The sequence below is a fragment of the Thunnus thynnus genome, chromosome 11, assembly GCF_963924715.1.
Source record: "Thunnus thynnus chromosome 11, fThuThy2.1, whole genome shotgun sequence".
Lineage (NCBI taxonomy): Eukaryota > Metazoa > Chordata > Actinopteri > Scombriformes > Scombridae > Thunnus > Thunnus thynnus.
Window position 1 is genome coordinate 19,603,772 of NC_089527.1, and position 25,837 is coordinate 19,629,608.

General features: G+C 38.4%; 2 protein-coding genes across 14 annotated transcripts in view; both read right to left on the minus strand.

Annotated features, from left to right (window-relative positions):
- Positions 1–199: 199 nt before the first annotated feature.
- On the minus strand, positions 200–8,575 carry slc15a1a (solute carrier family 15 member 1a). The gene is made up of 23 exons (XM_067603635.1): positions 8,437–8,575; positions 8,125–8,165; positions 7,676–7,763; positions 7,409–7,550; positions 6,059–6,178; positions 5,834–5,933; positions 5,182–5,272; positions 5,002–5,085; positions 4,808–4,890; positions 4,606–4,692; positions 4,427–4,516; positions 4,301–4,345; positions 4,179–4,211; positions 3,993–4,081; positions 3,230–3,311; positions 3,019–3,138; positions 2,713–2,865; positions 2,574–2,620; positions 2,070–2,177; positions 1,861–1,963; positions 1,311–1,448; positions 1,049–1,156; positions 200–879 (listed from the first exon to the last, which is right to left on the minus strand). Exons 1-23 carry the CDS (start codon positions 8,441–8,443, stop codon positions 640–642), a joined length of 2,199 nt encoding a protein of 732 aa, XP_067459736.1. The 5' UTR covers positions 8,444–8,575; the 3' UTR covers positions 200–639.
- Positions 8,576–8,756: 181 nt separating this feature from the next.
- LOC137192727 (dedicator of cytokinesis protein 9-like) overlaps positions 8,757–25,837 on the minus strand; it is an 82,985-nt gene continuing 65,904 nt past the window's right edge. For 2 of the 13 annotated variants that reach the window (XM_067603622.1, XM_067603623.1), the window contains exons 30-55: positions 25,602–25,713; positions 24,182–24,360; positions 23,962–24,078; positions 22,993–23,104; positions 22,777–22,910; positions 21,116–21,230; positions 20,904–20,970; positions 20,756–20,803; positions 19,398–19,534; positions 18,280–18,395; positions 18,060–18,197; positions 17,784–17,966; positions 16,738–16,851; positions 16,392–16,607; positions 16,070–16,127; positions 15,945–15,986; positions 15,634–15,740; positions 14,740–14,862; positions 14,543–14,656; positions 13,774–13,803; positions 12,998–13,144; positions 12,681–12,891; positions 11,665–11,855; positions 11,467–11,567; positions 11,249–11,387; positions 8,757–9,908 (exon numbers count right to left, since the gene is read on the minus strand). In XM_067603622.1, coding sequence (XP_067459723.1) covers positions 9,783–9,908; positions 11,249–11,387; positions 11,467–11,567; positions 11,665–11,855; positions 12,681–12,891; positions 12,998–13,144; positions 13,774–13,803; positions 14,543–14,656; positions 14,740–14,862; positions 15,634–15,740; positions 15,945–15,986; positions 16,070–16,127; positions 16,392–16,607; positions 16,738–16,851; positions 17,784–17,966; positions 18,060–18,197; positions 18,280–18,395; positions 19,398–19,534; positions 20,756–20,803; positions 20,904–20,970; positions 21,116–21,230; positions 22,777–22,910; positions 22,993–23,104; positions 23,962–24,078; positions 24,182–24,360; positions 25,602–25,713 — 3,177 coding nt within the window. In that variant the 3' untranslated portion in view covers positions 8,757–9,782. Of the gene's footprint in view, positions 9,909–11,248; positions 11,388–11,466; positions 11,568–11,664; positions 11,856–12,680; positions 12,892–12,997; positions 13,145–13,773; positions 13,804–14,542; positions 14,657–14,739; positions 14,863–15,633; positions 15,741–15,944; positions 15,987–16,069; positions 16,128–16,391; positions 16,608–16,737; positions 16,852–17,783; positions 17,967–18,059; positions 18,198–18,279; positions 18,396–19,034; positions 19,079–19,397; positions 19,535–20,755; positions 20,804–20,903; positions 20,971–21,115; positions 21,231–22,776; positions 22,911–22,992; positions 23,105–23,539; positions 23,593–23,961; positions 24,079–24,181; positions 24,361–25,601; positions 25,714–25,837 lie in introns of those variants that run through there. The other 11 variants (XM_067603628.1, XM_067603633.1, XM_067603625.1 and 8 more) reach the window with 7 other exon arrangements.

Sequence of the window (25,837 nt, forward strand, 5' to 3'; positions counted from 1 at the left end):
ACTGTATTTGTTTGATGACAATATAGTTGAATCTAATCTGATCTAATAGGACATTCAGTACTTGCCAAGCACATTTAGTGTCAAAAAACACACTATTCAGTATTCATACTGTATGTCTGGAAGCTTTAAACTTAAGGTTTGATATAAGTTGGAGCTCCCTGGTTCTCAAGACTTCAATTGTCAGTGATAAAACACGCAGGAAGGATTTATTTTTATTGCTGACTTGAACATAATGTACACATGAATATAAAAGAGCAATTACACTTAATAATATGTAAATTGAAAATAATAGCATTTATTGGTTGTTTTATTATTCTACAGCCAACAGTATATCCATATATCCATTTGTTATACTGAATGTAATGTTGGAGGACTACATATCGGTCTTTGCCAATAAAATATAAAATATTTAAAACACTCACTCACACACACTCACATACACACACACACATACACACGCACACACAAACACACACACACACACACACACACACACACACACACACACAGACGTGCGTGCGCACAAATAGGCAATACTGGTAGATTTACTGTACATTCTACTTCATGTCTCAATATTAAGGTTTAGAATAAGATAGAAGATATAAACCAATTATTGACATCTAATCTGCGTTTGAGACTTCACATTTTGGTTTGTTTGGCTGCATCATCTTCATCATGACATTTAATCGAGTCTTTCTTGACCATCTCAATCTCTGACTTCTCTATTTGGCTTCTATCATCCTCATCATCTTCATCAATCTTCTTCTTGAACTGGGCCTCAATTTCAGTGGGGTCGATGTAGGTGTAGAAATACGCCATGATGGAGAAGATGATACACACAGCCACCAAGAGGGAGGCGAAGAGAACGTACTCTGCCCACTTTGAAAGAGGAAGAGAGACACAGAGGGACAAACACGGTATTAATGCGTCATCATGTGTCACCGTCACTACGTGGCACAGAAACACATGTCTAACATGTTTATTACAAGTATTTAGTCTGTAAGGATTAGTTTTAGCTTAATTTGTGTGAGTACATTTTGTTTTTTACCTGTTTGGGAAGTTTTGCGAGCTCAGCCACAATCAGAACGATGAAGTTGCCAACAGCAACGGTGAGCAACCAGCCTGCTTGCAGCACTGATTTCATGTTACTAGGTGCCTTGAAGACACAAAAGAATGACATGAAATGAACAAAGAGTATTATACAGAACTATTATCTAGTTCAGGGACAAAGAAAATTGGAATATTCAATTTTACTGTGTCCTACACCTTCTTGTATGATGGTACAGCACTGAAACAAGGTTTGCCTTTACCTGCGAATAAGAGAACTCCAGACCAGTAACGGAAAACATCACTTCGCCAGCAGTTATGAAGAAGTACTGTGGGATCTGGAGGGCCATGTGAACCGAGTTGGGCTTGATGTCTTCTGCAAATGTAATATCGTCCTGACACTAAAATAAAAAACAGAAATAATTATGATAGTTCAGTTTAGGGCACTGATTCTCAACTAGTGTGACACAAAAGACAGGACAGATTTTGCCAGAACATGTGAATGCTGTACGCTGTGAACACTAATTTTTTTGTCATACAGACGTAAATAGTGCATTTGTTGGGGACTATTTTCAGCTGTGGATTAATATACTTTAGTGACAGCAGCAGACTGTGTATGTGGGATTGACTCAAAATAAACTACAGTGCCCATGTTCATTGTTGCAGAAGAATAAGCTGTATCAGGCTTTGGAGAACCAATTACAGAATGATCTGACACAATTCACAGTTGAATGTCACTTATTAGATGAGATAAAATTTTGCATAGCTGACCAGGTAAAATCCATGATACTGGAAATTTTAGTTGACACTTACACTTGGTCCAATGTCGGGGATAAAGAAATTATATGAACTTCCAAATCCAAACTCCCTGCTGTACTCGCAGGACCGTGAACCACTCCTTATGGTGAAGGTAGCCCTGATCATTAGACAAGAAAATCTGTTTAATAAACTGTATTTTTGTTTGCAAAAATGATGATTAATGTATAAAAACAACATATTAGTTAAGATGAAAAAATACTTACTTTCCATATTTTATCAGGGAGTAGTTGGAATAATGAAATGACTCAATTAATTCTACATCTTCTCCAGGAATTGATACGTTCACTGCTGTAGTCATACCATTTACAAATCTGAAATGATTACACATTGAGTAAAACATTACAGCCAGAAAATTTTAAAACAGTCAATGTTAAAACTAACATAGGTAATCCCTTAATTTTTACTCATTTCCTCTGAAAATGCAGATAAAGATTAAGGTTGCAAATAACTATTTTTACCAGATAAATAACTAAAACAATTAATTGATTACCAAAATAGTTATAAATTATAATTATTATCAACACACACATATACATATATATATATATATATATATATATATATATATATATATATATATATATATATATATATATATATATATATATATATATATATATATATATATATATATATATATACACACATAGTTGTATGTATAATTATTTCAACACTAATACAGTTTTAACATTTGTGATTTTACTTACCGGACTGCATTGTAGCCTTCCTCTGGCTTAGCAGTCAAATCCTCGGTCTGAGGAAATGAGACGGTGGATGTTTAGTAATTTAACCATTAAAAGATCTCGTGTGTGTCTTTATTTTTATTACTTTGTGCTTCTAACTCACCATCACCCATTCCTTATTGATGTTTGAAGGAATGAGAAGCGTTTGCCGCTTTCCTTTGGTCAAGGAAATAGATCTCGTCATTTCAGGACCGCCTAACTGACTGATTGAGACGCTGATTTGTTCTGCTTCAAACGTGAAGAAATTATCACTGAACTACAAAACAAAGAAATGAAAAAGTAAAAACACTGGGAATATACAGACACAAACAGTAGTATTTTGGATCACATGCAATTGATTTTCACTGAGTTTTAAACCTCTAAGCCCCAGTTTTGTACAAAGTTTTGTGTTATTGATATGAGGACATACCTGAGCATCAAGAAGTTCCATTTGATCATTGTTGGGCAGTTTAACTGTCACTTGTTTACTGCCCATGTTAAGTAATTTCAACTGACTCTGTGAGGCTGATGGGAAGACAGGCAGTGTGTTCTGGAAATGAATACAAAGTAGAAATGAACAGTTGTTGTTGTTATGAACTCCAAGAGTCATTTCTTATACTTATTTATTTTTTTACACTTACATCAATTTGAATCTGAACCACTGCGGCGCAGACAAAAGCCGTAGCTGCCAGAAGCATCCCCACTGTCATTCTTTTCAGAGGTCTGTTGAATCAACATTAAGTACTGTTACTGGTTTGTCTAACATTTGGGAACTTAACAGCACAAATATGTCTTAATTTGAATACAAGAATATGTTGTTTTTTGTTTGTTTTTTTTAAAAAATCACTGTAATATTAGCATTTTCAACATTAACATGGTTATTACAGGCTTGTGTGAAGTTACACAAGTCTTGAATTGAGATCTGCATGTTTGAGCTCTTCCTCTACAAAATCTTGCTGCTTGTTTACTACTCATAGCACAATTGTCTATTGTCGAGCTTTTAAAATAGTGTTTTGACATTTTGGGGAAATACGCAGACAGACAGGGTCATATGTTTGTAGGCTAAATATAAGCTGGCTTGGTAACAAATATTAAAGTGGTATCAATACTCTCATCAAACATTTGGCATTAATTCGGCAAGCATATTTCCCAAAATGTCAAACTATTCCTTTAAACATGCAAAAAAGGGGAAGAGGAGATTGAGAGTATTTTGAAATGGATGAGGAGTTTTTGTTCCAAAATGGTGTACATTTAGAGAATGAAACTTTGAAAGTGAGAAATCTCTGCATCCCTCAAAGTAAATGTTTTTCAGTGACCCTACAAAGTTATTCAGTAACTGTATAAATGACTTACAGATATGGTATATGCTCTGTAGCTGGCTCACTGAGCTCCAGTGGTACTTACGTAAAGTTCAGGCCACATTTTTTGATCAGAGGGTAGATGAGGCTGTCCATGATAGGCACCAGAGTCAGGATCAGGATGGGGTTGACAGTCTTTCAAAAACATAAATTGCACAGTGAGAATTTTCTCAAACAGAGTTCAGTGAAGAACATCAGTCCAAGCAAACATGATAAAATTATTTCAACTTACTTGCATCTGATCAGGCTGTATAACAAGTAGTCCCTGCAAAGACACAAAGAGATAAGTAGAACATGAACACATTGCTTTAGTCAGTAAATGTATTTATTGTCTGTTTTAATCATCAAACTTACAAAGTTCCCATCCAAGTTGGTGGCCTGCAGAGTCCATCTAGAACCCTTAAAGAGAGGTAGAGAATTTAGCAGGGTTTACACTGGGAAACTTTCAGATGAGTGATAAGTGTTAAAGCTTTAAGATACCTTTTGATCAAATAGGGTCCAGAACATCGGAAGTGGGATGTATAAAAAGAGGACCTTCAGCACCATTTTGATCTGAGCAATGAGGAGTTTCTACAGTGCAGAAAGACAGAATATGAGCTGATGTTATTGAATTAAAGACAAAGCTTGTATGAAAACTTAAAAGATTTAAATAAACTTACATCGTATTTTTCTTCTGCCCAGTCCATCCAGTGCTGCCTCTTTGGGTATTGATCACTTCTGTGCCTGAAGCGGTTTTTAATGGCAAACTGATTGAGGGAAGAGCAAAATGAAAAATGAATTTGCTTTTAAAACAAACAGAGCCACTGTTGGTACACAACGAATGCAGACAGTGTTGATGCAAATGGTGTAAACTGGACTTACCCCGATGCATTTGCACACATCCATCATGATATTCCCTTGTGGCTCAGCTTTATAGTACATACCACTCCCAACGATGAACACCACTGTTAGGGGCATCGCAGACAAAACATCGCAATGATTACGCTGTATATACCAAACCTTTACATTTTTTGCTTCATGTATAATATCACAGTCTCCAAATTGTTTAGACATACCAAGTGCAACCAACATTAGTGCTGCAGGGACACCGAAGGCCAGAGGATAACAGTTCTGCTGACTGTAGATGCCACACTGCTGAGCTGCAGATGGAGATTAAAACTGTTCAATAACTTCTCTTTTCCGATTATCACATGCACTCATGCTTATGGCACAAACTTTGTCCCACTCATACCTACCTCTCAGGATAGGAGTGATAATAGTTGACAGGAGACTGCCACCATTGATGCACAGGTAGAATACAGAGAAGAAAGTTCTCCTCTGGCTTTCCTGTACAGAGAAATACGTCAGTGAACGTCTATCATGCTAACAGCATGGCAGATGGCAATGTCAATCTGCAAGTCTACTGCTTTGGTCCAGACTGAAATATCTCAGCAACTAGTGGATAGAGTGCCATGAAATTTTGTACAGATATTCAAGGTACCCAGAGGATGGATCCTAATGACTTTGGTAGTCTCCTGACTTCTTCTAGGCTTAATGACATTACCATTTTCCTCAACTGTACTTTGGTGCTAATTAGCTAATTTTAGCTAACACGCCAAACTAAGGTGGTGAACACGGTAAACATTATACCTGCTTAACGGCATGTTATTATGCTGATGTTAGCATGTATCTCAAAGCACCACTTTGCCAAAGTACGGTCTAACAGAGTTGGCTGTATATTTTTGTCTATGTCTTGATAGTGGATAGTAGAGAGGAAACAGGAAATGGGAAAGGAGAGAGGTGGGATGACATGCAGTAAAACTACAGGTGTTGCAATTACATGCTTGATGTTATGGTCAACACCAAAGGTTGAACATTAGAGAGGCAGAAGTAAGATAATATTCTAACCTGGTCATCATTAAATTGGTCTCCACCAAAGGCAGCCACACAAGGTTTGATGCCACCGGTGCCCAGAGCGATGAGGAAGAGCCCCACCATGGACAACACACTGAATGTGAGGAAGAACACATGCATGAGCAGGTTTTACTGTAGAATATATGGTAAAAACTGTATGCCAAAATGCCACACTGTGGATTTTGACTCAATTATTCCTGTGGTAGAATAGAAACTCACACATGAAGGGTTATGTTGTCTGGTGTGCCGTCTCTGTCCGAGTCAGTGATGTCATGGATTGCACTGACAGCCATTGCAACCTGGCCGATCGCATAGACAATGGACAAGTAGACGATAGTCCTGTGAGAAGGAGAGTGAAAGAGATAGCACTGATTTAGTATTGCAATTCTTTATAACATGTCTGACTCATGATGGATCAAAATTGATGCAGCTGAACCAGAGATATCATCTTTTTTATCCGTGCTTCTTTTTCCTGCTCAAAACTGGATTTCTTTAACTTTTAAAAGGTTTGTTTTTAGCCCAAGGGATATCACAAGAGGCAATTTGTCAGACTATGCACCCCTCCCTCTAGAGCAACAGAAGGCTTTATAGGACTTTTTTTCATTTATGCAGTAGAACTCCCCAAGACCTGTAAACACACTTTGATGTTTAAAATCAGTGGAGTTCCCCTTTAATACTGATACATCAGTGTAAGTAAAATCTTATTGTAGTAGCTGATCATGGTGGAGCCACTTGTAAATAATTTATATATAGTTAGGTAGTTTAGTACAGTGGCTTCCTACCTAAGGATTGGGCTCCTTCCAGTTGGTCACCAAGTTCTATTACACAAATCTTTATTTATTTATTTTTTTTACTTTTCTCTGATCTTTGATCAGAAAATGAAATATTGGGTAATTTTACCATTTTGGGCCTTGAAGTTTCAAGGGAAATCAGTCTTTGGTGGAACTGAAATGTCTGAAATGTGTCAAAGGGCTCAAACTAGGCACAGCTTTTTGTAAGGAGTCACAAACCAAAAAGTCTGGGAGGAAATGGTTTAATGTTTAGCTTATCATATATGGTTTTTTTTAATAAATCTGAAAAGTAACAAGCAACTTTAACTGTCTAATAGATATAGTGGAGTAAAACGTACAATATTTTCATCTGAAATGTAGTGGAGTTGAAGAAGCAGAAAATGGAAAGACTCAAGTGTGGCTTAGGAGGTAGAGCGGGTCGTCCACTAATCGGAAGATCGGTGTATGAATGATTAGATTTCCTCTGATGGGCAGGTTGGGACCTTGCATGGTAGCCCCTGTACCATTCAGCGTATGAATGTGTGTGAATGGGTGAATGTGATTTGTGGTGTAAAAAGCGCTTTGAGTGGTCAGAAGACTAGAAAGGCTCTATACAAGTACAGTCCATTTACCATTTCAAGTAAAGTACAAGTACCCCAAGATTGTACTTGAGTAAATGTACTTTGTTACTTTCCACCACTAGAGATAGTTATAATCTAAAACTACTTGTGTATGTTGTATGAGAAAATAATCTAAGCCTTCATGCATTGAATTGGTGGAATTTGAGGCAGTCACTCACTTAAACTTTCCCAGCCAGGAGTCAGCCACGATGGCCCCGAGAATAGGGGTCAGGTAGCACAGAGCCACAAAAGTGTGGTAGATGGAGGTGGCCATGTCATCATCCCAGCGCAAGAAGTACTTGAAGTACAGCACCAGGACAGCTGTAGACAGGTAGGAAAATGGATGCTTCTTCTTATTTTACAGCATGTAATCATCAATCTAATCAGACACAGTATCAGCTGTGAAGCAACGTTTAGTCAGGATTTTGTTTATGAAATATTCTCACCGCGCATGCCATAGTAGGAGAACCTCTCGCAGAACTCATTCACAACAATGAAAAAAATGCTGATCGGGTAGCCACACACCTGTTTGTCCTGATGGATAAAAGCAGTATTTAGATAATCTACTTAAGTAAAAGTGTAAATACCACACACTATAAAAATACACTGTTACAAGTATTGCATTCATGCATTCAAAATTGTATTTAATCTGTAAAAATGTATCATCATCATATCATATTTTATAAACTGATCATATGTCTTGTGTATAAAATCTTAAAATGGAAACACTTTAGTGAAATACAACCACTGCAAACTTGTACAAAAGTATTCAGTACATCAGTACAGCGAATGGCATATTGAAAGCCTGGTTTCTTTGTTCCTATTGATTATTATTTAACATGAACATGAAAAAACTGCATGAACATCCAATAAATTAATGAATAAAGTACTTTACCGTCCCTCTGCTCTTCTTCCCTTTCTTGGGATCTTCGTTATCTGTGCACAAGATGAAACTAGTTTAAATAACTGGTTGTTTTCCATACAATAGAGAAATGCAGTAGCTTCTTTTGTTGTATTTTGTCTCTCTCACTCTTTTTATAATCAACATTTCAGTATTAAATAAAGAAACAATATGGCAGAGGTAAAGAGTATGTAACTAAGTGTTGATAGTTCTGACTTCTCCCTCAGGTGTGTGCACTTTGCAGTTTAGAATAATTACTCTTTGTGGTTTTGAATAACACACCTAATTAAATGTTTGCAAACTCACCTGCCATGATGTCTCAGTGAAACTTTCTATTTGGATATTCCTTTGAGATTCCTGTGCGGAGCAGGTGATAATTGATCCTTCACAGTTCAAGAATGGGAGTGTTTCTGTAATACGGTTTCTTATTAGCCCTTGAGGTGTCATCCACACTGCTGACTGTGTTGCTTTTATGATGGGTGGGAACAGGAGATGTAGGAGATAGGGAGTCAGCTATGTACAGTCCCTGACACCTCATAAAAAATGATTAAGCACCAGGAACTCAATAACCAAATGTAAGCATCAACACAAGAATAAACTTTAATAAATGAGTAAATAAATACAACTGCAGAGAAATGAGTGTATTTTATTTAAAAGAAAAGCATTAGGGAACATATCTGTTTACAGCAGAACAGTGACTTTGTGTTAAATAAAAATAAAAAAAGAACCATTGCTGCCCAAATATAAAACAATTTCTTGAACATTTCAATGAACACTAAAATGGTAAAAGCTTCAAATTACTTCCACAGTAGGCGAAGTGTCTGGTTCCACACCTCATCGCTTTGGCAAAAAAGGTGAACATCATCTTTACAGTGTATGAGCTCCACACAGCAAGATACTTTGCAAATATTGCACACACTCCTTTTTTATATACATTAATAAACAACTTGGAATATACTTTTTTGTATGCAATGGCTTTAAATATCCTAAAACTCTCCTGTTCTAAGACATTGAAGTGATTTAAGCTTAAATGCTAACATAAATCAAAAGAGGCCCTTTTGCAAATTTGCAGTTTTATAGAAATATAATTTCATGTACAGGGAGATGAGCGTTGTATGCAGCGTATGCCGCTCATCTAGATGTCAATACAGTGGCTTATAAAAGTGGAATACTGTACATACAAAAACACAATGTGAAACATTAACAAAATAAACAAAAATGGGCTGTTGGGAGGTTGGTGGGTGTAGTGTAATGACATGCATATAATAGATCCCAACAGGAATGTGTCCATGGAAAACACTGGCCAGTCTTTTCAGGTAGAAACAGGTGAGAGAGAAGACAGGTTATGTCTCATCACACATGATGTGTGAAGCAGGGACAAAGTCTGTGTCCTGTCATCTCTCCTAGCACGACTCCCTCTCTTGTTGGTCATGTCTCAGGCTTCACCGGTGTGCTGTCACAGGAAAATTAAATTGGCCACACCCAACACAGTTACCATACTGTTTGTATATGTTAAATAAGTCTGGTGCCTTAGTTATGGTCTGTTGAGGGAAGCCAGACAGCAAAGAGAAGGTTTTTTCAGTTTCCCCCACTGGCGCGCCCGGTTGGCGAATATAGCAGACGCTGAGTTCAAGGCTAACCCCAGGCTAGCATCATACCACAGAGGAAGAGCTGGGGATGCCCTGGATGGTGGCACTGGTTGGCGTGCCACTGATGGCGTTAAAGATGTGAAGCGAGTCAGGAAGAACGCTCTTCATGCCATCTTCCACAGGACTGATCTAGAAGGAAGAGTGTGTGGAGGAAGAATGAGATATAAAAACATACCAATACTATTTCAGTCAAGCCCTGTTAGAGCTAGATGAGATCAACACTACTCATGAAGCTAGGAGACAGCTAGCTATCTATCCTTAGAAAACCTTAAGTGTAAAAACAACAATTGGCCATTTTACAAGGGGGTTATCTGCAGGGCAACTTTTTGGCTGGGACCAGTTACCTGGCAAGACTACAGGAAGTTACAAGACATAGTCCAAGAATTAGATAAGAAGACTGATACCACTGTCAATCTTCTCATTTAACTCTCGGCAAGAACACAAATAAGCGTATTTTCTAAAATGTAGAACTATTCCTTTAAGGTGGAGTATCAGCACCCCTTTCATGAAGGTTAACAGATCCATAAAACAGAAAACAACAACTAAAAAACAGGAAGTACACATAACATCAACGGAAAATCATTAGAGTGTAAGACATAATTGTGTGTGTATGTGTATACAAAACAAATGTAAATGCATAAGCACACACATTCAGATGTGTGTACATGCATATACAGATATAGATAAACATTTACATATTGTTCATGCACATAAAACGTATATGAACACACATATACAGTATGTACATGCTTACTGCATACACATGCAAACAAATTCATATCAGCAATCCAAAAGGGATACTGTATGTCAAAAAGAGACTGATCCAGCCAGCAGGAGTTTTCATAGTGAAGGGAGAATAAGTTGGTTTTGACTTTTGAAGTATCAAGAGGATCCATGTGTGAGAATGCTCTACGTCAAGCTGATTTTTTAAAGATTTATTGTAGGCATATAAAGATAAGCCTGTCTGTGGTCAGATCAGATAGCTTTGCCAATCTATCCAGTGCTTTTAAGGTGGACCTTTATTGTAGCTTGAATAAAAGTAAAGTCATATGATCAAATTTATTTTTTGTTAAAATAAAAGCTGCAGGTGAACTTGCTGGAGGTTATTGATGTAACATTAAGCAGATTAGAATAACCCAGTGCAATAACCCAGGTCTAAAAATGTGGTTTCTGTGGTTTTATTAATATGACCATCAAGACTTTAACAGACTGTAACACCAGGATTTTCTATGAGTTTGAAAATGAAAGATCCTACAGCCATCAAGATGTAGGTTAATGTCTGAGAAGAGATGCCTCTGTCTGGCTGGACCAACAATGAACAACACAGTCTATATGTTGCTTCTTGCATTACCATCCAATCTGCTCATGTCAGCACAAGGGAAAAACAGAGAATGGCATTATCAACAAGTGTGTTATCAATCACATTATCAGTCATTTCATTAATGCAGACTGGGCAATGATGTACTCACTTGCTCATGCATGATGATGGACAGCTCTCTGGCTAGGTCCCTATAGTTGGCTTTCATCTCATCATGATATTCCTGTTGGTCCTCTTTGATTAGCCGCTCATTTATGCCCAAGCCGTGCCCACATGCCTCCACAAAATGCCTGTTCAATTAAATAAATTAATAATTAAACAAAGTCGTAAAACCTGATTACGCTTTGATTTAAACTGTTGAAATCTCACCTGAAGACCTCTTTCAACTGTTTGACCTTGTTATCAGGATACTTCTTGGCGCTTGCGTCATCCAGGAACGCTCGGGCATAGGCAAGTGGACCCGCATTTACCTGAGGGTGGATGTCACAGAAAGTCATGTCATGTTATGTTTTTATTCATAATCATTTCATAAAGTATGTCCTGTATGTGTGTTTGTATGTTGTTCACCTGGACACTGATGCTGCCCTGCAGTTTGAGCTGCAGACGGATCATGTCCACCTCACTGGAGGAGCAGAGCTGTTTGATCTCTGCCACCTTCTTGCTCATCTCATCGATGGCCACCTCGATGGGGCTGAGATCAGTGTGGTGTTGATACATCACTGCTATACGTTTCTTAACGTAGGGGAAACAGTGTGTGGCTGGGGGACAGAAACACAACGAGGAGACCAGTAAACACCTTGCTTCTCAGTGCACGTGCTTTTCTAAGTTTTATAGCTCAGAATCCACTTATGTGTAATGAACATTATGTGAAAGCTCTTACATAATAAAGATAAGAGGACATTGTTGAACTTTTGGATCTTTTGCACCATAAAACAATATAACTGTGATTATAGATTAGGAAAGGTCCTTGACAAACAGCTTACATGTTCAGAATCTAATCAAGGTCTTCCATTCATGCATAAGACCTTTCTGCTGAGCAATGTATTTGAAGCCTGCTGTGTGAATATACAGACAATGGGAGGAGGTGGACCATAGTTTGGAAGGAAAATGAGAGAAACACTTAAGTGAAGAAGGTATCTCATTTTTTTAGATGATCTCTATACTGTTTTAAAGGGGAACTACACCAATTTTACACATAAAGATCAGTTTACAAGTCACGTGTCACTTGAAAACAGTTACATAATGTCTTCCGTGGCTGCGGAAAAACTTTCTAGAGTCTGAAAAAATATCCCTGATAATGGCATCAGAGATATCTCGGCTCAGGCTTGGAGACAACATTTTTTTTAACTGAAACTGAGGGTGTGGTGTTTGAAAGACATGGACATGTACAAGGCAACCAGGGTCTAACAATAAACACCAGCAACAAGAGACTAAAAGTCAGAATATCTGCCTCTGCTGCACCATTTCTGACTATTATTTTATGAATCTGTCCCAAGTCCCCAATTTTATGTTTTACTAAATTGCTGAGTGCCCTTTGAGGAGCTTATCTTATGTGACACTACCACATACATAAGGTTACCTACTGGTTAGTATAGTCCTGCGTTTGCACTGCTCCTCCACCCCGCCTTGCTTTTTGCCTGATATGGTGAAAGGCATCTCAAACACAAAGCGACGGATGTTGTGGCTTTTTTCAAAGTCTGTCTTCCTGTCCACCAGCTCCTTCTCCTCCAGGTAAGGGGTCACATGTGTCACTTGGATATAAGCATACTTAGAATCCAGGTCTTTGGGGTTAATCTGCAGAACATACATGACATTACAAGTCATTACAAATCATATGGGCCATGTTGGGCGTCTGGGAAAATCAATCATAATCACAAATGAAATATCAACAAAGTCTCACCCTCCCAGAGTCCTGAATCATCTTCACGTTCTCCTGCCCAAACTTGTCAGAATACAGCTTCAGGAGCCTCTGAGATATCTCTGACAGAGGAGTGAATTTGGGTTCTTTGTAGATGTACTCCTTACCATCTTCATCCTCAAAGAAGCCCTAAGAAGATGCAAAACATGTTCAATGGTCACAATAACTAAAAATACGGTGTATCTAATAAGATGTAAAGAAGCACACTATACCACATCAAACCAAACATGGGCTGTGAGTGGGAGTCATTCCAACAGTTTGTTAAATGAAATGTTAAAGTACTCTTTAAGACTCAGATCTGGGCTGAAAGGTTTGGCAGACTCCACAAATACACAACCCTCTATCTAATGTCCAAGCACAGACACACAGAAAAAAAGAAAAAAACTGCACTGCAAGACATCAACTAGTGTCAGTTCAATGACATGAGACAGACCAAAGGACAGAGGTGGGATATAGATTTCACACTGTCAGTGGGAGCACTTGGTTTAGTCAATTGTCTTCTATGTACACGTATAATCCCATAAACAGATGGGTGAAGCCATGCATTTACCCAGTGAGAGATGAATCCTGCTACAGTATTAGCCCTTCAAGGGTTTCCTACTATAATTAGAACAACACTGAGGCTGGAGTAGTGGAGGAGTTAAAGGGCCAAACGATAAGCAATGCACGTGAAGTAGCACTGCATTAGCAAAGGAGCACAACACAACCTAAAACATCACTGCAGTCCAACTGCAATATTGGCTTTCACATTGATTTACCTCAGCCTCTGAGTCAGTAAACTGGTACTGCTACATGGGTGTGGACAACAGAAAATAAAATCAGTTATTCCATGAGAGCTATCTAAAATACTTATTCAAACTACTGCATTAACATTAGACCATCATGTCAAGAGACATGAATTTGTGTAGGTTATTTCTATCAAGCACACAGGTAGAGGTAACCACACCCAGCAAATTATTTAGAAAATGTCACAAAACAAGACAGAAATGAGGGTCAGTACTAAAATCGTAGAAACCTAGAAACACTGAAATGAGTGCAGAAGTGGACGAATGCCATGCGACACAGTCCCAAACACAGGAAGCAGCAATGGTGACCGATTGATACTGTAACTTGAAGCAGCAAACTATGTTTGATAAGTGCAATGGATTACAGCAGTACCAACAACACACAAAGATTTAGGCCGCTCAGAAAGGCTAGCAAGGTCTACCACACAACTTACCGCCGCCTTCAAAGAGGATAAAAAGCAGAAAAGGGTATTAGAGTGGGTCATAAAATGCCACTGCATGTGGCCATGCTCTAAAAATAAAAAAGAAACACCTTCAGCAGCTCCCATGCTCAGTGTGAATTACTTAACAACACCAGCAACCAAATTAATACTTGTGTACTTGGTGAAATCAAATTTGAATTATTTAAAATGCAGTTAGTGTGGAAATCAAATAAACAATAGGTCCAGTTGGACAAATAAACTAAAAATAACACCCCTCTTTACAGAATATGTTGATGCTGTTTCTTGAGTGTTTAACCCACCTGGCCGAAGAAGGCCACTCTGAAGTAGGTACCCAGCAATCTTTTGCCTGTGTGCATGACTTCCGTCACTTTGCTGTATGCTCGATGCAGCGTGTCGTACAGGTGGGCCAGTTTCTGTGCAAAGTCATAACATCTGATTAGGGATAAATGGGATAAATTAGTGGGGTGATAAAATTCCAGATGAGGCCACCTTGTACCTCAAAGTCCCTGCGCTTCTCATAAATGGGGATTATGAGCTTGTAGATGTCTGAGATGAGCTCGTAACGCTCCGCTTTCCACAGGCCATCTGCACACTCCTCCAAAAGCTCCATTAGGACATCCTGAGGGAACATGAGGGATGAAAAAAATAGTTGATGAGCAATACATGAGAAAATTGCTTCCATAAAAAGTAAGGCAACTCCTCTTTTATCATGACCGTATTTGATGAGTGTGAACAAATAAAAGGAAACACACATCTATTCTAGTGAAATGCTGGCTCTCCTCTCCTGTTTTTGTTAATTCAAATGAGCTGACATGTCCCTCCCAAATAGGTTTGTTACTATAAAAAATACACAAGAATTATGTTGATGTCTAAACTACAAAATGTGGTCATTGCTCTTCTGGTTTGTCCATTGCTTCATATCTTGGAGGTCTGCTGCAAAATTCAAGATGAAACACCGAAAGAACCAGCCAGTTGTCACTTTAAAGGATGATTCGTTATTTTTAAAAATGGATTAATGGAGAGCTTAAAATGTTTTTCTCTTCTCTGTTTTTCTTCTCTCTTCTTCTGTTTAAGTAGAACATGTAACACTTCCTGCAACATCACATTTACTTAACATGACATTCATTAGGTTTTGGTTTCAAAGCAGCTTACAGTGAGTGCATTCAACCTCTGTAATAACAAGAGCTAAATGTCATGAAGACATTAATGTGAAATCCTTCCAAATGAAAGCTTAAATCTAAATGAAATGATATCAAATTAAGTCATAAGGTAGTAATACTACATACAGGTCATGGTGTTTCTTTCAAATCATATTAGCACAGTCATATTACAGTAAATTAAACAGACAATGATTTATCTTTTGCTTTAGCAGTAGAAAAGGTGTATGTACTTCATTGAAATGGACATCCTGCATGCCGACATCCTCCATCATGGCCGCTTCTTCATCAATGTTTGGAGTCACGACTCGGAATGCTGAGCAGCCCTGCTTGAACATGCCTGCACACAGCATGAGATGAGACAACGTTTTAACTATGAGCCCAATCTTTCGTACAAAAAAAATAATATGACAGAGCTGCTGTGTGGCAGGAAAGAGAAACTTTCCACAGATTACTGAAGACTGTCTGACTATATATATTGTCATTTAGTTAAGTCTTTTCTGTTCTGTCTTTTGTTTTATTTTTTAATTATGATCATGTTTACTTTTTGCTGTTTGTCTTATTGTCTGGCTGATGTGCTCTTGTTCTTTGGGGAAAAGGGAAAAAAGTGTGTTATTTGTTCAGTTGTTAATTAAGAAGACTTTGATCATAAAAAGATTATTAAAGTACCTTTTCTCCTCAGATATTCTGCCACAAGTGCTGCAACGTGCACATAGCACATGGCTGCCTGTAAACAACAAGAACAACCCCAGTCAGATAAGAAAAGTGATATTAATAGTACAGTACAGTATTATGTTACAATACAGCACAGTATTACCCACAAACTGAACATCAGCATGTAGTAAACTGTCGGTAATAAACTGTCGGTATTTGTTATTAGAAATTGTACAGACCTATCATCAGATACGAACATAAGGGGAGTCTATCACATGTTAAATTGGTCTCTGATTGACCTATCAGCACAGACTGAGCAGAGTCTCTTATCACAGACCTCTGATAAATCTCCGTTCTTTACATGGATTCGAGCCATGCTGTCCAGCCAGGTTTTTCGTAGCTCAGGCGTGCTGGCGTAAGACTTGGCCAGGCTGTACTGCAGGTCCACCAGCATCTCCGGGTCTCTCTCGTGCTCCTTCATCTGAGCCGTAGCCATCAAAACCGTTCTGATGCGTTTGGTCAGGTCCTTCACATCTGATGGGAAAGCTGTGTTCTGTGGAGGAGGATGCAGAAATTAGAGCGAACAGCTGTGTTATTTTTTAGTTATATTGTTATTGTAGTTTCTATTTCTACTTATATTTTAATTGTTTATTAAAGTAGAGAAAGAGCATAAGTAAACAAACCTTAATAGTTTTGTCACTGTTGGCACAGTTGTTGATTATTGACAGAGAATGCTGGAAGCGAGTACTTCCGATACCGATGACATCAGCTATCAACTGACTGACAGCAATCACCACCTAAAGAAAAAGAAATATGAGTTATTATTAAATATTGTTTATTTCTTTTGTTTTGTTGACATTGGCTTTATTTCCTGGTTTTTTAGTGTCCCACAATGTCATATGTGTGAATATTATAACACAATTGCTTATTAAACCTCAGTATGTAGAAAAGTACAAGCCACATATTTCATGTTTTATATGTTGTACTTTAAGGGCCTTGCATGAACCATGTATGACCTTTTTGTTTGCCAAAAAGTCATTCAGGGACAAAGAAAAGTATGTTATTCTACACAGTGACATTTGGTGTCAATAATAATTAGATGATTAGTTGATCAAAAGAAAATTAATCTACAACTATTTTGATAATTGATTAATTGTTAAAGTCAATTTTCAAGCTAAATACTAAACTTTCAATTTTTCTCTCAGCTTCTCAAATGTGAAAATGTTCTGCCTTTCCTTGTCTTACATTATAGTAAATTGAATATATTTTAAATTTTATACTGTTGATAAGACAAAACAAGACATCTGATGAAATCATCTTGAGCCCACGGAAAATATATCAAGCATTTTTTGCAGTTTTCTGAAGTTTTATAGACCGAACGATTCATCATGAAGATAACTGACAGATTAATCAATAATAAAAATAATGGTTAGTTGCAGCCCTAGAGAAAAGAACTGTAAACACCAATCACAGATATGAGCATATGAAGATCTATTGTTTTTAACCACATCTTACAGCTGGTGTTTCTGAGACCCCAAACCAATTGCCTAATTTTCTGTACTATTTGATTTCTGAAATAAGTCATCATGTTTATAACCAATTCTCATAAAATTAGGAAAATTCATGAGGCATCAAGGTGATAAAACCATGATTTTGAGCTGTTAAAGAGGTCCATGCATTAGGGTTAACTAATGTGTGGACACATTAGATCCACAGAAGATTATCCTACCTGTAAGTGCGTCCGAACAAATGACTTGCGACCTGTGTAGTCAAAGTTGCTCTTCATGAGAAAGTAGAGCAGATGGGCTGCATCGCTGCGGATGCAGCTCAGCTTGGAGTTACAACACTTCAAGATCTCGTAGCAGAACGCAGCACACATGTCAGCACGGCCTTCAAAAAATGTGCAGGGAAACTGCAGGGTGAAAAATACAGAAAGGTTGTCAGCTACAATGATCGGCCAGGATAAACAGAATATTATTAGGCAGGGATCCAACGTCCTTCACACCTTATAGATGAAGGTGCGCAGTGAAGTGAAGACCTGCTTGAGGGCCGTTTCTGACTGATTGATCCTCAGAAAACATAGGTGGACTTCAAAAACTTTCTTCATGAGTGGACTGTGGCCGTGGTCGGAGCACAGCTGCGTCTGTGGGGAAAGAACGTATCATCTTAGAAACGGACAGAATCAGATTCAGCATTACAGACTGATATTATATCATATATGTTACCTTGAAACCCATGATGAAGATACTGAGGGTGTCCAGGACAGTCAGGCACACTTCAGTAGCAATGTTGGCCTCCAGCAGCGACTGATTTAACACGTCTGCCTCCGAGTGACTGTAGGCTAAAGACGACACAACAGAAAGCTGTAGCTTTTTCACATATCATAACATATCATATCATATGTCAAAATATCTTAAAATGTAAGACCAAAGTGTTAAAGACAAAGATGTTGCTTGAAGAATGAGAAATTTCATTAGGTTGAAAAGAAGTTTCATTCCAAACTCAGACAAAAAACACTTTAAAATGTACAGAATCTTTCATTAAATGAGTGGTAACATAAATTAACACAAATTCAGTTTACTAATTGTAATATTAATTTTGTTTTTAAATGCCAAAAGACAAATTTAAAAGGTATACTATTCAGGATTTGTTGGTTGGTGTTTGTTAAGTATACCTTTAAAGCAGCATTTTTATTTATTTAATTTAGAATTTTCCATTTAACAAACAGGAGAGAGATAAAAGCAGAACAGATACATAAACTGCATCTTTACAAAAGGCAGAACTTTGGAATGAAAGCCTTCATATTTTACATGAATTACGTTTTTCAGAGAATGAAATGCAAAATAAAGTTAAAAGTATATGAGCTGGTCAGAAGGACTAGAAGCTAATGCTCAGTTAAAAACAGGCATGCTCTTAATTCAACAAATGAACGGAGCCAATAACAGTCTGCAAACTGCCTGCCAACCTGATACATTCTTACCATGGTCTACAGATATTCCAAGAATACTTGAAATCTTTCTTACACTGAAAACACAAAGAAACTTTGTTAAATGATGCCATTTAACAGAATTACCACATAGTTGTAGCTTAAGCCCTTTAGGTAAAATCGGCGTGATGCTAAAAAAAAGCTACCGTGGCCCAATTCAATTTAATTTGCTGTTGTCTTCTGAAGCATTTTCTGCTTGACGGTGGGCTGGGTTTAAACAGAGAATGATGAGGAAGAGGATGATGTTGATAATGTTGAAAAGCATGAGGAGTCAGACTATACAGGATGAGGCGGAGGAGGACGGGGCTCCTCTGGTAGAGGATGTTTGATGAAAGGTACAGTATATGGGGCACTTACTGTGGTTAAAAGTGTAAGAGTTATCCAGGCTGCTGAGCTGCTGTAAGCGGGCATGCATCATTCCCGCCCTGTTACGGGACACAGGCAGAGTCTGAGACTTCCGCTCATGTGCTACGGGTCCTGCCCCATCCTGGTTCCTGATGAGGAAACAGGAAAATGTTAGATGAGTAGCTGATTACCGGCAAAGCCAGAGTTAGTGAAGCAGGTTAGGATGAGAAATACTCCACTTTACACGCTTGAGTGGTGTAAAGATCACTCAAATATCCTGGAAGCTAAATGATTGAAAGATAATGTATCTTATAGGATTTTGAAGGTATCACAATACAGAAATATCACACTGAGAAGACTGGAAAATGTGATATTTGAAAATTTTGGGTTGAATTTGCACATACACCTACTGTATCTATGTAGTAGTAAAGTCATAGTGTAGATTGCATGTTTGGCATGCAGGTTAAAGAGCAGAAATAGCAGCATTAGAGCGGCGAGTTACAGCTTAAGCCATGCATGTAATATAATGAGAGAAGCGGATGCTATTGGTGTAGTTGTGTCACAGCACTGCAGCTTTTATGAGGTGAGAAGATATCATGCATTAGTTTGAGAAAGTCAATTCCACCTTTAGTCTTACCCAAGCAGGAGAGGGCAGGAGCCAGGTTTTTATTTCATTATGTTAAACTTGCCAGCATTTGAGTGAACAGAGATAGAAACAGTGGTGGGAGGTTAGAGAGAGTGAACACCCAAAGCCCTCTGGGAGTCAAGGCCAGAGCTGCCACATACTGGAGAGAGGACTGGATGTGTGTTTTGATACGTTTTAATTACTTGTCAAATAATTATGCTGAACATACAGTCACATCCTTCAACAATCACAAACAGTAGCTTTACACTCAATCAGTAACTATGTCCTAATGTCCTGGTGTGAAGTTTAACAGGCAATAATGTACAATGGAAAAATTATTTTTTGATAGCATCATAAGAGCTGGTCAAACGAGACAAAGACAACAACAAGAACAAAGTTGACATTGATTTTGTTTGCAATTATTATACATGCATCTTCACATATTGTATTTGTCAACGTGGAACTAAAATCTCATTTTTAATTTTTAGCAGGCTTTTTTTCATGCAGCAGTTTGGTTTTCTTTTCTTTTTTAAAATTCCTGTTATAGTAAATATATTAGATTGTTATTAACTTCATATTACTGGAGGTTTTATGGATTTCACACAAATATTAAGGATTTCACAGAATTCCTTAATATTAACTTTTCAAAAAAGACTCATTTAGAAGTCTGAAACTCTTGATCACTTTACACTGTAAAACCTAAGAAATCATTTCAGATAATAATCATTGACACTGAAAACATTACCTTGCGATGTATCTCTTTCCCATGTATCTGAACTGATGGAGGCAGACTCTGAGAAGAAAAGTAAGTGGAAAATCAGTCACCATAAACTTTTCTATGTGACTTATAATGTCAATCAGGATGTTCTTGATAACAGTCTAAGATGTCTTACTCGACTAGAGTGAAGAAGTCCATTAGCTCAGCAGATGAAGCCTTGTTCCAGTATGTGAACAGAGCATCTGAGAGAGACAGAGATTGACATTGAAGAGACAAATTCAGTTTGTTGTATTGTTGACATGTAAGTTAATACAGTCCCTGAGACAAACATAGTTGGAGATATTCAGACAGGACAGGAGAAAGATGGAGAAAACAGAGAGATCCTACCCTCAGACATGCTTTTGAGCACATGCAAAAAGCACATGAGGAGGCTCTTGATCTCTGCCTGGTCCAGTTTATCACATCGCAGCGGGGTACTGCCCAGGGTTGAGGCAGGCTGGTTCTGAGGGACAAAGAGGCTGGTCAGGCGCACACAGATAAATATATAATCCTGGCAGGGCTCTTGGCCCTCTTAAGTTCCCTTTGCTGCCTCACAATAAACCACAGTGCCATTTACAGAAACTATTGTCAGTTAATATTCAGTCAATCAAAAAGACAAAGGATATGTACCAAAGTAATTTCAAAATCTACAGGATTTTCTTGTTAAGTTTTGACTTGGTTTTGTGGTCACAGTCCAAAGTCTAAACTATGGAGTCTTGGTCTGTGTCATAGACTCTATTGCATTAAAGAAAGTAGTAAAAACTATTTGTAGAGTTCTCTGAAAGCCTGGCAATACAGTGGTAAAGCTATACTAGTGGAGTCATTCACTCAAATGTTGCAGGGCTCTATGTCTTGTGGGAAAACTGCAATTGGACATCAAACACCATTTCTCCCTGCTGAGGCAGAGAGCAGGGAGAAAACATAACCAAAGCGGTGGAGCAACAGCTCTACCACAGCAAGGGGTTGGCAATATACCAAGCACGTTCCTTTGCCAGCAGTTAGTCTAGATCATGAAACTGGCTGGGGATGACTTCATGGAAAGCATGAGGCTATGGCTTTGGCTTCTTAAAGGGCAATTTGGAGAGTGGAGAACTTCAAGGCTAAAGTTAGTTGTCCTGAAAAAGTAGACAAAAACTGTGAAGTCTGCACTTTCTAAAAAGAGTCTGAACTAAAATAGAATTATTTGGAGGTTGATAATAGTTTCAATTACTTAGTGGTGTCCTCCATTTCCCAGTATTTTCCCAGTACAGTATGCTGTTACACACATTTTGATAAAAGCCACCACACATCACAAATGAAAGCAGCTCCACTAAAAGCTGAAACAAACAACAGCACTGTGAAAAGGCTGCTCCTCTTCCTTTTCACTAGGTGAAGTCCAATCCTTTTCCCAGATTTAGCTTGAGGCTATCAATCAGAGCAAAAATTGTCACAGCACACAATAGAGAAGGTGGAAAATGAGAAATCCCTTAAGCATGCATGCTTATCAACATCTGGTAAAGGAGCAGAGATGAAAAAAGCCATGTGGTACAGCAGGTCTGCTCCTTGGCACCAGAGAATCATCTGGCAAAGAAAGGGCTTAGGGGTTTAGGACAAACACTCTCACACACAGTTTCACATTCCCAGATGGGACACTGCTAGGGGGGAGGACGACTGTGTGAGGGAAGGTGGCGTTTTGTACTTGAAGTGAAATGGTGGGCTGCAGGTCCCTCTCTGGCACACAGGGCACAGAGAGGAGGGAGAAGTCCATCGTGACGCGCTTGGTGCGCACGGAGAGCACGGACTCCTCAGTCTCCGCAAAGAAGCGCAGGACATTGACGGAGTGTCTCCGTACAAACTTCTCCGTCTGCCAGCCGTACAGGTGAAGTGTGAGGGAGTTAATGGTACAAGTTAACAAGGAGTGACTTTCTGTGGCACTTTTGGCATTAAAAGGGGATTTCTGATGGGGGCTTTCACAGTGAAATGGATGTTCTATGCATGTCACAGATCTTGCAGCACTTTCTGACATGTACCTTGTCCAGAGAGTTGCCCTTGTCGTTGTGCCTCTCAGGCAGGCTGTTGCCAGAGTCCGTGCTGATGAGGGACCCGCGAGAGTCTGCGTGGCGCACAGAGTTAATGTTGGGGGTGGATGTCGTGTGAGGTGACGCTGTAAGAAATAGAAGTTTTATATCAATATAAAAACTAAAACTTCTTTCTTGATGTTTTCCACCATCATTTTTTCCACTCACCTGTGCCAGAGATGACTCCGAAAACATCTTTGTGCAAACTGGTGTCCAAAAAGGTGCTGGACCTCGGTGGTGTCATCAATGCGTTGGTAAGGAGTGAATCTTCTCTGCCATTCTGAGGGGAAACAGTGCAAGACTTCAATGGCCACAGACATATGATCTTATCAGAAGCCACTGGGGGCTCCTTTGTGTGTTAGGTGAAGGTGTTTTGAGGGGTCTCTATGTCACCTGCTTTAAACTCTTGGCATTGGTTAACAAAAATTAGCAGATTGAAACTTTTGAAGTATTTTTTTTAGTAATTCAGTGTGGAATGCTTTGACATGAGGGATCTATATCACTGTTTAAATCCTGAACATGCTGAATATGGAAAAAAATAGGTATGATGTAGCTGGAAAATCAAACAGTTTTTTAGATACATGGAGTCCATTTTTATCTCTCTTGAGTGTTTCCTACTGTACGTTAATATCTGTCTCTTTAAAAGAACTGAATATACTGTTTTGCCCTAAATGTATATATGTATAGGTGTATATTTACATTTTTCACTGCTTACATGGTCATTTTTGTGATGCTGCCTGAACCCAGTTTATACCTATCCAGGTACTACTGTGAAATGGAAAATAATTATCCACAGATTAAATTATGATAAACACATACATGGGGTGATTTGGTGATACATTGCACAGAGAAGACAATGAACCTGTGTGTTAAATGAAACAATGTGATATACAGGATAACTTGTAGCTTGATAACTTATCAGCTAAGACTGCTGCAGCAGCCTTTTTTCCTCCTTTTTTACTTGTCTTTTTATTTCATTGGTATGTTTTTCCTTTTTTTATGTATTGTATATTAATTTTTCTAAGGTGTTGATTGGTATAGTGGGTATGGTTAGAAGGTAGGGTTGTGTTATGCTCTGTGGTTTTCTTGGTTTGCGATATGAAATATTCAAATAAAGCCACTAGGTGGCATCCTTACATTGTTGGAGTGGTTGACGGTGAATGGAGACACTTCCTTCACATTCAGTCTGTTGACATTCTCTTGAAGCAGACCAAACAAGGGCAAGTACAGCGTGGCCAACCGGGCTTGCTGGCTCTGAAAAACAAATAAATCACTCAGCAGACTGTCTCGCACAAAAGATCAGACACTGAAGTGAATTGGAAAAAGCAAGAGACAGAGGTGGGAGGGTGCTGCTTACCTTGGAGGTGTAGCGGTCATCAAATGTGTGCTTCATCATCAGGTTCTTCAGCACCTGGATGGATATCTGACGAATCTCCCTGAACTCCTGCAGAGCTGCACTGACCTCCCTGAGGAGCAGCCCGACCAGGAAGTGGTTCTTACAGAAGTCATCTGTCAGCGAGTAATCCAGCTGGAGATCTGAGAAAGAGGACGATGAAGAGATTAGGACTGGCCGACAGAAATAAGCGAAGCATATGAAAGGAGATGGAACCACACAACAGCAAGCAAAGAGAGTCATTTTTCTAATTTAATATAAATCTGACCCAATGAAGTTATAAACAAGAAAAACATGAAAGCTTGGAAGGCACAGATTGTAGCCAACGTTAAAAGCTGGCGAGCAATGCAAATATGTTCCTTGCTGACAAATGATTCTTGTTGATTTTCATCTAATCATCTATATGAGGAAAAACCAGACATACACACAGACTCAGACTTTCATGTTTGAAAGATTCAGGTTGTGTGACTGAGCTGCTGTTCTACATCACCAGAGATTATTGTGGACAAAAAAGGATTAAAGCTTGTGATTGAACAGAGGCAGCTGTTCACAGATGGTTTCCAATAGCATTAAAGACAAGTTAAGAAATCACACACACACAAATGCTTCACCAAAATGAGAATTAAAATGCATTTATCTACTTGCATTTTTTTTTAAAACCCACATTCAAATGCAAGCTTTAAAAAGACATCTGATTTCTTAAGAGTGACATAAAATAAATTGCTCCTGGAATTATTCTCATCACTCCAAACCACTTCAAGACAGGGAAAATATTCTTGCAATTATAATCACCCACATCTCTACAAAGAGCCAGTTTTAAATATATGACTACAAATGATTTGCTGTATTATCTGTCAGGACTTGAAATAGAAAAAACATTCCACATCAGCGGGTTTGCAACAAAGTTGGAAGACAGATTTCTGAGGGAATTTTCAACGTTCCAGTCATGGCTGAATGATTCGATCCAAGTCAATCCAGTCAAGCAACAATCCTTGCACCTACCTGGAGTATTACATGGAGATAATAAATCTAATTGACAAAAGAAACAAGGAACACAAAGAAGAAACAAAATACATTCTGTAAAACCAAAGAGTGCTACAACAAAAGAAAGTATATTTAATATTACTTAATCAAACTTCTTGTATTATAAGTGTGTAGTGTAACCCAATAAAACAGACTCATTTTGTTGTTGTAAAACTAACATTGGACACAATCCATTAAATCTATTATGTTTGGAACCGTTTTGTTAGTGTTGGCTTTGTACAGCCGAGCAATTTGGTTTGATTTCAGTATTCTACTTTAACACAAGCAGTATAATCAAACTGGAGTGAGCTATCATTAGGCTTGACTCTTTACCAGGAGATACATTTTATGATCTTCTCACCTTGAAATCTCAGTATCCTTCCCTTTCCAAATGGCATGGGCAGGTTTAAGGGGACGTAGTGCTCGTGGTTGCACACAACACGCAGGAACTCAAACTTGAACTCGAACAGTGTCTGCAGTTAGAAACAACAGAAACCAATAAACAAACTCTCACAAACACGACTTTGACCAAAACATGTGGTATCTGGAGCATCCTCCATTACTGTTCAAATAAACTGACACAAACAAGCTGTTCAA